The sequence below is a fragment of the Pan paniscus genome, chromosome 21 (assembly GCF_029289425.2).
Source record: "Pan paniscus chromosome 21, NHGRI_mPanPan1-v2.0_pri, whole genome shotgun sequence".
Classification (NCBI taxonomy): Eukaryota; Metazoa; Chordata; class Mammalia; order Primates; family Hominidae; genus Pan; species Pan paniscus.
Window position 1 is genome coordinate 11458960 of NC_073270.2, and position 13274 is coordinate 11472233.

At 39.3% G+C, this 13274-nt stretch overlaps 1 protein-coding gene across 1 annotated transcript in view; it reads left to right on the forward strand.

Moving 5' to 3' along the window:
• Window positions 1-13274, forward strand: part of SLX4IP (SLX4 interacting protein) — a 193312-nt gene that overhangs the window by 153395 nt on the left and 26643 nt on the right. The window contains exon 5 of the mRNA XM_003810570.6: window positions 10552-10629. Coding sequence (XP_003810618.1) covers window positions 10552-10629 — 78 coding nt within the window. The remainder of the gene's footprint in view (window positions 1-10551; window positions 10630-13274) is intronic.

Below are 13274 nucleotides of genomic sequence, written 5' to 3' on the forward strand. Positions count from 1 at the left end.
GTTGTATTAATTAGCCTGATTGTGGTAATCATTTCACAATAGATACATATATCAAATCATCATGTTCTATACCTTAAATGTATACAACTTTTATTTATCAATTATACCCCAATAAAGGTGGGGAAAAAGATTTAATAGGCATTTCAGCTGACAACATATAGAAGTCAGTTACAACAGCAGGCAGTTTAAAAATGTGGTTTTTAGGAGATAACATTTACATGACAACACTAAAAAAACTTTATTGGAAGGTATTAAATAAGTTATTAAAAATAATTAGGAGATTTACCATGTCAAATGTATGGGAAGTCTCATTATCATAAAGATGTTTATTTTCTCCAAATTGATCTATAAATTCAAGGTCTTTCTGATCCAACCCTGAAAGGGCTTTTCATGCAACTGGACAAGCTAATAAAAGGATAAAAGGCCAAGAATAACTTCAAGTACTCCTGATGAAGAAGAAAAATAATGTTGGGAGTCAGGAAAGGAAATTGCCCTACTAGATTAAGATTTATTATAAATAAAGCTCAGGTAATTAACATAGTGTTAACTGACTGATGATAAGCTAGTGGAATAAAGTGAGTCAGAAAGAGAGGTCTGTGTATGACAGAACTGGCAACCAGGGATCAGTGGGGATCTTCTGTTGAATACTCAATTTATTATTCATTTGGGAAAGAATAAAAACGGATTTCTAAATGGTATCATACACAAAGTCAATGTTCATAGTACTGAGGTTTTTAAAAATCACATTATAAAACAACATTCATCATATGATTTCGTTTTTGTAGAAAGAAATAAGAGTATATGTGATTATATATTTTGAGAAAAGACCTAGAAGATATCAAAAGTCGAAGTGACAAAGGGTCTCTGGGTGGTCGGATTGTTGAAGATTCATTTCTCTTTACACCTTTTTTTGTCTAGATTTTTAAAAATACATTGAGTCTATGTTACTTTTAATTAGGAAAAAATTTTTTTTACTTTGAATTTTTTTTAACTATTCTTGTCTATTCTTTTAGATTAAATTTAGCATTATTTTTCGCAGCTTCCAAACTGCCTCCTCCCCTTACACACATAAAAAATAACAGTTTCATTGTGATATTTGACTGGAATTGTCTGGTACACAATAGGCACTCGGTACATATTTGTTAAACAAATAAATATGGGAACAATTCACATCTTTATGATGGTTAGCCCTTCCAGTTGAGAACATGATATATTAATCTTTTTAAGACCTTTTCCTAATTAATTATGAAAACTTTGTAATTTTTTGATGCAGATCCCACACATTTATACAATTAATGATTTCTAAAATTATATCATCTTTTCATTTTCCCCCATATTGAGTCAAACCCTTGAGTATCATTTTATTTTATTTTATTTATGTATGTATTTATTTTTTTAATTTTATTTTTAGAGACAGAGTCTCGCTCTGTCACCCAGGCTGGAGTGCAGTGGCGCGATCTCGGCTCACTGCAACCTCTGCCTCCCGGGTTCTAGCAATTCTCCTGCCTCAGCCTCCGGAGTAGCTGGGATTACAGGCGCACACTGCCACACCCGGCTAATTTTTTGTATTTTAGTAGAGATGGGGTTTCGCTGTGTTGCTCAGGCTGGTCTCAAACTCTTGAGCTTAGGCAATCCACTCGCCTCAGCCTCTCAAAGTGCTAGAATTACAGGCATGAGCCACCGCACCCGGCTGAGTATCTTTAATGTCAGACCTAAGAGTCAGAAAGATGATTTTAACGTAGAAAAACATGCCCTGTTTAGTAAGGTTAAGGACCTGGGTTTATTTAGCTTAGAATAAATGACGAAATTGAAACTGAATACCTATCTTCAAGCATTTGGTAGTGGCCAGCTTTCCTTTAGCTCTGCCGAAGACACACAAAAAAGAAATTCAACTGAAGTGTGAAGAATTTAGGTTAGAGATTGCAAACTGACAATATAAAGCTACGTTGGCTCTCAGAGACATATTATTTGGACCACACAATATATTTTAAAAGTTTGAATTGTTTGCAAAGTTAAAATTTGAAGAGATTTCACATAAAAACTTGGATTTCCAGCTTTTCTGGTACCCCTGTGCCCTAGTTTCCGATGAGTTTGGAAATCACTGCTGTCCCCTTTAAACAAGCCCTGAGCTCTCTCCAGTTTTCCAGTCAGAACCCAGCCCTTTTCCTGTTACCTGTCTTACCCCTCAGGCATTAAGTTTGCAATCTCAGTTCATATAAAGGACAGATAAAGTGGCGCATAGGTAGGTATAGCATCTTCTCACTCAGCATTTTGGTGTTGTTTTTAAAAGATGGTTTTAATGTGGTCCTGGCTGACAAACAGGAAATGAACTAGGAGACTTCCAAGGTTGTTTCTTGTCCTTTGGGTCCATGGTCCTGTTAGAATAGTCGAGTGGTTCATGAACTCTCTTTCTCATTGCACATGATCTAGAATCTCAGAGTTGAAATGGATTCCCTGCAAGACAGGGAGGCCACAGAGGATATGCTTCATCTGGTGTTCCTCTGTATGCACAGGAAATTTGAAATCCATTGCAGAGGGGCCTGCTTGAACAGCTAATAGTTCAAACAAGCAGCTACCTCATTTAGAAGGCTTATTAAAAATCTCTGTTTCTTTTATGTATAGTTATTTAAAGATGAGTGAAGGGTTTTAAAGAGAACTTTTGAGTTTTATAAGTACACAGTATTATATTATTCTTATCATTATGCATGGCCTGGCAGAGTTATGATTGTGGGAACCATAGTTTTGAATATCATTTCATCTATGCTTGCGTGTTATCCAAACACAGTTTTCATATTTAATGTTAAGGGCCTTTTTTTAAATAAACAAAAAAGTGGGAAAGCAACATGGGGAAGAAATCTGAAGTGATAATTTCTCAATTTGTTTTATTCTAATTTTTGTCTGCTCTGAAAAGCCTTCTTATTCCATGTTAACAATCTCTGATGGATCCCATAGAAAATGAAATTTGTAGCACATGTGTCCTCTGGCGTTACCTACAAAGTCAAAAGGTAGAAAATGTGTGTTTTTTCCTAAATAAATTTGGCTCCAAAGAATTATTTTATAAATAATGATTTTATTCATAATTTTATTTTTTTTTCATGAAACATTTCATGCTCCATTTGTTTTGGCATCAAATAGACATAGCTTTATTGTGACTCAGAGTCTAGTACTGTCCTTATTTAGGGACATGAAATGTTATCTCAAGGGAACCTTTTTGGAATCTCTAAATGTCTTGGGTAATAAGTGAAATTTTTAGCCTAGGATCAAATATTCCACTTACCCACCAAATTTGTTTCCCAGTTGTGGTCTTAGACTAGGATCCTGTATGTATATTCCTAAACTTGGGACAGGACTCTTGGTTTTCAGTTCCCACAGAACAACCCCTTTCTCCAACCCCACCCATCACCAGCAATAGAGGAGGTCACACTTGGACCCATAACATGTTTCCAAAGGCCCCATCAAGGCTTTTTCATAGGCCCCATCTCATACTTAGTCTCTCTTCATGTTTGAAGTGACAGCATCAAACTCATGATTTCCCTACCCTTTCTACCCTAGGCCTTTTGATAAGGACAAGGTGCAACTTTCTGAGTGACACAGTTTGGGATGTAATGAGTTACAACTTCATTTTTCCTTAATGAAATAGCTTGAAAGCACACGTATTCTTCATCTTTTTTTTGGTTTTTTTTTGTTTTTTTTTTTGAGATGGAGTCTCACTCTGTTGCCCAGGCCGGAGTGCAGTGCCATGATCTCGGCTCACTGCAACCTCTGCCTTCCGGGTTCAAACGATTCTCCTGCCTCAGCCTCCCAAGTAACTGGGACTACAGGTGCGTGCCACCACGCCTGGCTAATTTTTTTATTTTAGTAGAGACAGGGTTTCACCATGTGAGCCAGGATGGTCTCGATCTCCTGACCTCGTGATCTGCCCACCTTGGCCTCTCAAAGTGCTGGGATTACAGGCGTGAGCCACTGTGCCTAGCCTCTTCATCTTTTAAGTATATTATATGTTCCTAGTCTAGTCTAATACCCAAGATACTGTCAGTACTCAGTTGGTATCAGCCTCTTTCTTCCTGTCCTCTTATTAAATCACAACCAAGCTTGAGAACTGACTCATGACTTCAGACTGGAAACAGTCACATGTCTGAACTGGCGTGCAATGCAGAGCTGCTTCCGGGTTAGCACATAGTAATCTGATTGTGACAAAGTGCCCTTTCTTAAAGCAAATATCAGACCACTATCCAACCTACCTAAGTAAGCTCATCTTCACCAAAATTTTAACTATCTACAAATCCATAATTTTATTTCTTTGAAATTATCATTAGGACCAAATTTTCAGGTCATCTGTATGCCAGTCTTTGAATTGTCATTAAAGCTTTAGTTTGAACCTGTAATTTCCTACAGCAGTTAAAGGAGAAGTCAAAATTAATAAATGGCTGGGATTTTAAAAGAGCATGCAGGTTGAAATTTTGTGTTTAGGCAACTGAGGTTAAAAAAAAAAAGCTTAGCTGGGTGCAGTGGCTCACATCTGTAATCTCAGCATTTTGGGAGGTCCAGGCAGCAGGATCGCTTGAGCCCAGGAGTTCAAGACTAACCTTGGCAACATAGTGGGACCATGTCTCTAAAAATAATTTTAAAACTTAGATGAGTGTGGTAGCATGCACCTGTGGTCCCAGCTACTCAGGAGGTTGAAGTGAGAGAATCATCTGAGCCCAGGAGGTTGAGGCTGCAGTGAATTGTGATTGTGCCACTGCACTCCAGCCTGGGCAACACAGCAAGACCCTGTCAAAAAAAAAATTCAAATGTAGAATGGGGTTGTTCTATAACACAACTAGCCTGATCTCTTTAAAAGTTCAGAGTTCTTTTTTTAAAAGGTAAAGGGAGATTATTTTAGATTAAAAGAGATATAAGCAAATACATCTCTTAAAATCCATGATCTTTGGTTGGATCCGATTCAAAGGAAAATCAGATCAGTGATACACATTTTGGGACAATGGAGAAATTTGAATATAGGCTGGTTATTTGATCGGTAATGTCATACTCAGTTGTAATAATAGTGTTGTGGTGATGAAGGAGAATTTCCTTATTGCTCAAGAGCTATGCTCACATGTTTAGGAGTAAGGTTTCATGATGTCTACTTCGAAGCAGTTTAGAAAATATGTGTCTGAAATACGGCAAAATATTAACTGTTACTGAATCTAGATGGTGGGTTTTGGGATGTTCATGACATTATTTTTCTACTTTTCTGAATGTTTGAAATGTTTCAGACTGTGTGTGAGATAATAATGGAGTCATCTCAGGGAGAGAAGTACTGAGGGGCATCGTAGGTCTTCCTGAGCCTGCCTTGTAGTTTGGGAGAAGGCTTTGCTGGAAGAGAGCCACACAGGTGGTGGGTGGGGTCCACAATGAAGTGGAATTCACCTGCCTGGAGGTCCTGATGGCTCACCAAGCCACACAGAGGCATTTTCCCAGGCTTGTCCATGAATGGTCTCGTAATAGCTGTGGGAGAGGGCTTCCCACTGTTACGCACCAGACCACAGACTCCCATTGGCAGCTGTGGGGAAGCTCAAGTCGCCTTAGCTATGCATCCCCTGGAAAACAAGTGAGGCTGGATAGTTTTACAGTAAAATCTCTCATTGAATATTTGCTCTCAGTGTCTTGGGACTGTGAACTGTGACAACCCAAATAAATGACCACTCCCTTAAAACCATTACTCATTGGAACATGGTACTACTTGAAACTAATCTACTGCCTTGCTAAGCCAGGATGGAATTTGTTCAATTCATATTTGAGTTTTTTTGTCGTAATTTTTGCCTTTCTGTTTATGAAGACTGCAAATTTCTAGTAGAGCCATTTTGGAGCAGCTTATTTTAGACAGAATATGAAATAAAATAGTAGGAGGACTGTGGTTTGTCCTTTCTTTCTCTCATATGCATTACTGACCACCTCTCCATTTTTTTTTAAGGAGACTCAGTAGTTTTTGATGAACAACTTAGGTAAGCCAGAAGAAAGTTAGTGTGGTAACAAGTAATCATTTGAGGCTTCATGCTTTGGAGGTTGTTTGTAGAAGGATAAGGAGAAGTGCAACAGCTTTTTACGACATACAGAGAGCAAATGGTGGCACAAGAACTGGAGATTTTTTGGGCTGCTTGGAGGCCAGGGGAGAAGATGGGATCTTGCTGATACTAGATGATTGTGTTACATTAAGCAATTCAAAAATATCAATTGTTTCTGGAAATGCACATACCCGCAGACGCCTGGTGGTAAGATGTTTCTATTGCAAAGCTTTTTCTCCCTCTAATCCAAATCCCTTCTTGTGTCTAAAGACAGTCTTCTCAGATTTAGGAGCACCACAATCGCCAGCAAGGAAACAGGCATACTGAAATGTGATTTGCAAGTGCCTCATAATATTAATACCATCATCCAGTAGTTTTCAGATGAAAAGATGATCACTTTATGATTTCCATTTGCTCTGCTGACTCAGGTTTTCTGCATTTAAAACACCAGCATAGCGAGCTGGGAGCTGGTGCCCCAAGTAGGAAAAGCAAAAGGTCTTTTGGATCCTTTGCCAAATTGCTGTTTAGCTTTAGAGAGTAGTGGAGCTTTGCTTTAGCCCTGGGTAAGTACAAAATCTCAGTGGCCTCCTGAACGCTGTGAAGTTGATTTCATTAAAAGCAAAGATAAGAATGTAGTCTTTATCATTGCCTTTTGTCTATGAATAAATGAAATACGTCTTTCTAAGCATTTCAGTGCAGTATGTTTCAAGCAGCAATAATTTTCTCTGTTTATAGATCAAATTTAGTTTGCCATAAGAACTGGCATAGTACCTTTTGTGTTTAATCTCTCCTCAAGTTTCTCTTTAAACAAAGTTTCATATGACCAGTGGAATTTGGATTAAGCAGGTGCAAATCTTTTTTACATGTTAAACTTGCCATTTCTCTTGTAGGTGCCATTTGGGCAGGTTTTCCATTGAAACCACTAATAACAAGATGCTATTTAGAAATGATTCCTTTTAACTTAATTCTGTCCTGGGGTGGGAGGTGTAGGGGTCAAGGTTTCAATAAACTCATTTCTCCTACTAATTTCTGTAACAAATCACTTGAAATCTGCCTTATACTGCTTTCTTTTTCTATAGGGGAAGGTGTCATATTGAGACTTGATTGTTCAGCAGTCCAAATAGGATTTAGCTGTCACTCAAGTAGTATCTTCAGATACCAGGCTTCCTGGACTCAAAACTGTAGCTTTCATGGTCAACTTCAGATTTTGCCCCTTCCTGATAATAACATTTTTTTTTAAGATGGGGTCTTATTTATGCAGCCAAAAAACACATGAAAAAATGCTCATCATCACTGGCCATCAGAGAAATGCAAATCAAAACCACTATGAGATATCATCTCACACCAGTTAGAATGGCAATCATTCAAAAGTCAGGAAACAACAGGTGCTGGAGAGGATGTGGAGAAATAGGAACACTTTTACACTGTTGGTGGGACTGTAAACTAGTTCAACCATTGTGGAAGTCAGTGTGGCGATTCCTCAGGGATCTAGAACTAGAAATACCATTTGACCCAGCCATCCCATTACTGGGTATATACCCAAATGACTATAAATCATGCTGCTATAAAGACACATGCACACGTATGTTTATTGTGGCATTATTCACAATAGCAAAGACTTGGAACCAACCCAAATGTCCAACAATGATAGACTGGATTAAGAAAATGTGGCACATATACACCATGGAATACTATGCAGCCATAAAAAATGATGAGTTCATATCCTTTGTAGGGACATGGATGAAATTGGAAACCATCATTCTCAGTAAACTATCGCAAGAACAAAAAACCAAACACCGCATATTCTCACTCATAGGTGGGAATTGAACAATGAGATCACATGGACACAGGAAGGGGAATACCATACTCTGGGGACTGTGGTGGGGAGGGGGGAGGGGGGAGGGATAGCATTGGGAGATATACCTAATGCTAGATGACGAGTTAGTGGGTGCAGCGCACCAGCATGGCACATGTATACATATGTAACTAACCTGCACAATGTGCACATGTACCCTAAAACTTAAAGTATAATAAAAAAAATAAATAAATAAATAAAAAAAAAAAAAAAAAAGATGGGGTCTTGCTTTGTCGCCCAGCCTGGAGTACAGTGGTGATCATAGCTCACTGCAGCCTTGAAGTCCTGAGCTCAAGCAATCCTCCTGCCTCAGCCACCTGAGCAGCTGGGACTACAGGCGTGTACCACCATGCCCAGCTAATGTTTTTTTGTATTTTTTTTAAGGAGACGGGGTCTCAGTATGTTTCCCAGGCTGGTCTCGAGCTCCTGGCCTCAAGCAATCCTCCCACTTTGGCCCCTCAAAGTACTGAGGTTACAGGCATGAGCACCACACTGGGCCTGATAATAACATTTTATTGCTAAAGATTTTGCATAGGAAGAAGATTTTTGAAATTTCAAACATGCCTCCTGAATCTTAATCACTTAGAGCTATAGATCAGCAAAGGTAGAATAACAGATATTATACTTTTTTTTTCTCAGTTCTTTGGAAGACTTGCATTATAAATTAATACTTGAAAAATACTTTTAAATTTTGCTGTATGTGTTTGTGAGTCGCCAATTGTTAAGGATTCCACTTCTTCCCTCAGCAGTTGGACAAATAAACAGATGTAGAAATGACTTCCATTCTCTCAGTGACCTAAGAAATAACGTATTTGTTTTAAAGCACTCAGAGTAATGTCAGTGGTGTGTATATTTTGTTTGACATTTTAAGCAGAAGAAAGCCACATGACTGAAATGCAATCTATTTTCAAGTGTGTTAGGAAAAAATTATTTTATCTCAGCAAATCCGGAGATTATCCTTTCATAGATGTCACTGTTCTTGCACAATCTGCATGACTAAAGCAATTGTTCTGTCAGAGCCATCGCTTGTTTAGACAGCATCAAGTCTGCGGTCACTCATGTCCTGGGTCTTTCTACAGGAGTGTCGGAAGGATACTGAATATGAAAGTGGAAACTTCTTTAATTGTATTCTTTATATAAGTTATTTCAGACCAACCATAGTCATGGACTTTGGAGAATCTGATGGTCCTAGAGATTACTTCCTGCAACTCTTGGCCACTCCAGTTTGACAGAGGGGGACCCTCACCCCACTCTGCTGAAGCTTTTGCTTCTGATTCTTCTACCAAATAACTTGACTGCTGACTGCGATAACCAGGAACGGTTTTACTATGATTTCAGGAAAATCATCAACAAAGTAGTTTATACCTGGAGGGAAGCCAGAAGAGAAGAGAAAGGGAGAGAGGAAGGAATTAAGCTGGCACTTTCTGTGAATCATCTGAAAATCTGTTGCCACCCTATGAGACGAATGATAGTGTCTCCATTTTCACAGATGGCATTTACTCTTCTGGATCAGGCTTCTTTCATGTAACATTATGTTTGTGAGATGTATTTCTGTTACTACCTGTAACTGTAGCTCATTCATTTTTAGAGGCACTATAGTATTTCGGTGTGTGACTATATCCCCATTAAAAAATTTACTGTTGATGGATATTTGCGTTGGTTCCAGGTTGAGACTATTGTGAAGAGTGCTATTGTGAACACTGTATGTTCATGCCTAAGTTCAGCTTTAGATACTCAAGCATTTTTTTCAAAGTGGCTGTACCAATTTGTACTCCTGCCAGCAGCGTATGAGAATTCCAGTTGTCCTACATTCTTGCCAACACTTTATGCTCTGTCTCTTTCACTTAGGCCACTCTGGTGAGTTGGAGAAATTATTTTTTTACTCATGTCGTATTTCTTTTCATCTCATTCTATATAAAGATTTTGACATACTTGAATTAATTTATTTACAGGCAAAATACATCCATGTTCAAATAGGTATGACCTGCTTCTTTTTATGAGCTAATAAGCAGTGAGTATGAGAAGGTGGCTAAGATCTATTCGCAAGCTCCGACTGAATTATCCCATCTGAAAGTACGTTAGACCTCATTTATTTCGTTTTACAGTTGAAGTAACTGAGGGGCTTCAGGGACTAGGGACTATGCCAGGCGTCATAGTCAGGCCTCCTGGAAGAGGCAAGATAGTAATGTTCACCCTTGCCTCTCAAGAGAAGCCCTCTGTTAATTCCTTTATTCTTTCATTTACTAATTATTATTATTTTAGATAGAGTCTCGCTCTGTCACTCAGGCTGGAGTGCAGTGATCTTAGCTCACTACAACCTCCACTTCCCAGGTTCAAATGATTCTTCTGCCTCAGCCTCCTGAGTAGCTGGGATTACAGGTGCCCGCCACCTCACCCAGCTAGTTTTTGTATTTTTAATAGAGACAGGGTTTCACCATGTTGGCCAGGCTGGTCTCGAACTCCTGACCTCAAGTGATCCGCCTGCCTCGGCCTCCCGAATTGTTGGGATTACAGGCATGAGTCATCACACTCAGCTTCATTTGCTAAATAACTATTGAATGTGTCTTTTATGGCAGGCACTGGGCTGAACCCCAGAGATTTAGCGGCAAACAAACTTTTAACTTAGTGATGTTCCCTTTCACTTTCCAGGTTATGGCTTTCAAATCACAGCCTATTTCCTCAAGAGAGGGATACGCCTTCGCTGCATCAGGAGCACACAGAATGCTGGTAAGAAGCCGATTTCTTGGTTTGTCAGACATTTCACACAATCTGCTTGCCCTAGATGGAGAAGGGATGAAAATTAAGGAATGGAGAGTCCCACTTGCTTCATTGCCTTCATGTCTTGAGTGTGTCCGAAAGTTTGCGATTTCTTTCCTCCCACCTTGTACTGTGTTTACTGCCTCTCTGAGAACAGTGAGCTGGGCCACATCATGCTTTCCTTTCCTGATGCATCTCAGCACTTTCTTTGAGTTTTCAGAGTGACTCAACACAGTTGAACTATGAATCACTTCAGTATTGTCTGTGCACACCAAAGCCCTGGCATATGGAGCAGGTGTGTACACAAGAAAGCTCTTTCCCAGCCCTGAGCTCTCAGAGCTTTCCCTAGGTGTGTGATGAGGCCACTTTCCCCCATCACTTCCCCAAGTCTAGATGTCCACTAAGGATATGATTTCAAACTTGTCCAGCCAGCAACAGTAAAGTCAGAAGCTAATGATCATTCTCCAGGTTGATCTGAGCACTGGAAAGAAAATTTAGTTCACCTTCCATGGACAATTTCAGTATATATGTAAGATATGATATAGGAACTTTAAAAAATTAACATATAGAGGCTTGCTGTGGAATCTTCATGATTATCTGCATTTTCTTAACTGTAAACTCTGCTCGAATATGTTATTCTCTTTTTTGCTGTTATTTGTTTGTTTTTGAGACAAGGTCTCACTCTGTCACTCAGGCTGGAGTACAGTGGTGCAATCATGGCTCACGGCAGCCTTAGCCTCCTAGGCTCAAATGATCCTTCCACCTCAGCCTCCTAAGTAGCTGGGACCACAGGTGTGTGCCACCATGCCTGGCTTTTTTTTTTTTTTTTTTGTAATTTTTGGTAGAGAAGGGGTCTCACTGTGTTGCAGCTGGTCTCAAACTCCTGGGGTCAAGCTGTACTCCCGCCTTGGCCTCCTAAGGTGCTGGGATTACAGGCATGAGCCAACATGCCCAGCCTTAGATATACTGCTTTCTTAACAGGCCCTTCCACTTTGTTCAACTCTCTAGTAAAATAAGTCAGCTAACCTTGTACTTGTGCCCTTTATGGTAAGGACTATCATTGCCTAAATATTTAATTAGATATTAAAATAGTACAACTCTCAATAATGACCTAAACAGAGCAAAAGGGTACAGAAGTTGCTTTCTGTTAATACCTGGCAGCACCAAAATGTTTAAAATCTGCCATTCTAACATTGTTACTTTTCAGAGGAACAAATGCAAATACGGAGGAATTATTTGATAGAACTGATAATTTTGAATTCCAGTTCTGATCCACTAATGAACTGTTGTATTTCACTTTTATGATTTTTTTTGGGGGGGGGGGAGGTGGACAAATAATGAATTCTGTGGCTCAGTTTCCCTCCCATAAAATGATAAAAAGGCTATATACCATTTATCGCAATAAGATCTTTTAAGAACTAATGAATAAATATTAACTGCTTTGCTAATTTTGTTCTTCTGGCTTTTCAAAATCCATCTCTAGTCACCTAGCCAGATATCATATGCCCACACGGGGTCAAAGTTGAAAAACACCCAGGCCCCCACCTGAAATGGGGGCTTTCCTCATGAGGAAGGCTAACTGGGAGTGAGACCAGAACAACAGGTTAATCCCTAATCATGGAGGGCTTTGAATATTGGGCACTGGGGAGCCATGGTAGGTTTTTGAGCAGGATGAGTGGAGCTCTTTTTTTAGAACTGTTAACCTGCTGCTCTGAATAGGATAACTTGGAATAGGGAGAGTGACTGCCAAGGAGACAGCAGTGGTTGACGGGATAAGGAGAGAGCTGTTACTGGAACAACAACTCATTGGGCCTCTTGGGATCATTTAAGCTAGTCTAGTAGTGTAAGGTGTTAACTTGTTTAAATTCTGTGTCCATGTAATTGACACCTTCTTGCTTGGCTTCCAAGCGGTACATCAAATTGAGATACCTTATTACCTCAGTCATTGCCATCATGTGCAGTGTACCTAAAAGGCTTTACTCACCTGATTCATAATATCCATCTTTAAAAAGAAATTGGTCTCGTGTAAGAGGGAAGCGTTCTCTGTTAGAAAAATGACTTAATTTCTATCACAAATATCAGACATGTATATCATAAAAATATTCAAGCAGTCAACCAAGTAGGAAAAAGGGAGAAGAGCCCCCTCCCCACCCACCTGGAACATACACTGTTGGCATCATCAGCTCAGCATCACTCCAGACATCATGCCTGGGTAGCTGGAGGCTGGCGAACAAATGGATGGATGGACAGAGAGATGAGAAAAGGAAAGATCCAGATGTCATTACCATCTTGCCTTCCTTTCATTGAATGCCGAGGAGTCCAGTTCAGTGATTCATTCAGTCTTTCCCAATGGGAAGTCAGTGGTTTTGTTTTAAGAAGCAGCAATAATAGATTACTGTGAGTATGGTGTAATTTTACCATCTTTATTGTATATTTAACCATTTTCTTAATAGTTGGATCATTAATTCCTAAGAAAAGCTGCTGTTTTCCCAGCCTGCTTCAGATTAGTAGTTTGCCCTCCAGGGTCGGGGAGCTCTCTAAGACTAGCTAACCAAGGAGATGATAAGTAAAGTAACTAGGAAAAACATTGATAGGTCACATTTTTAGATTTTGTC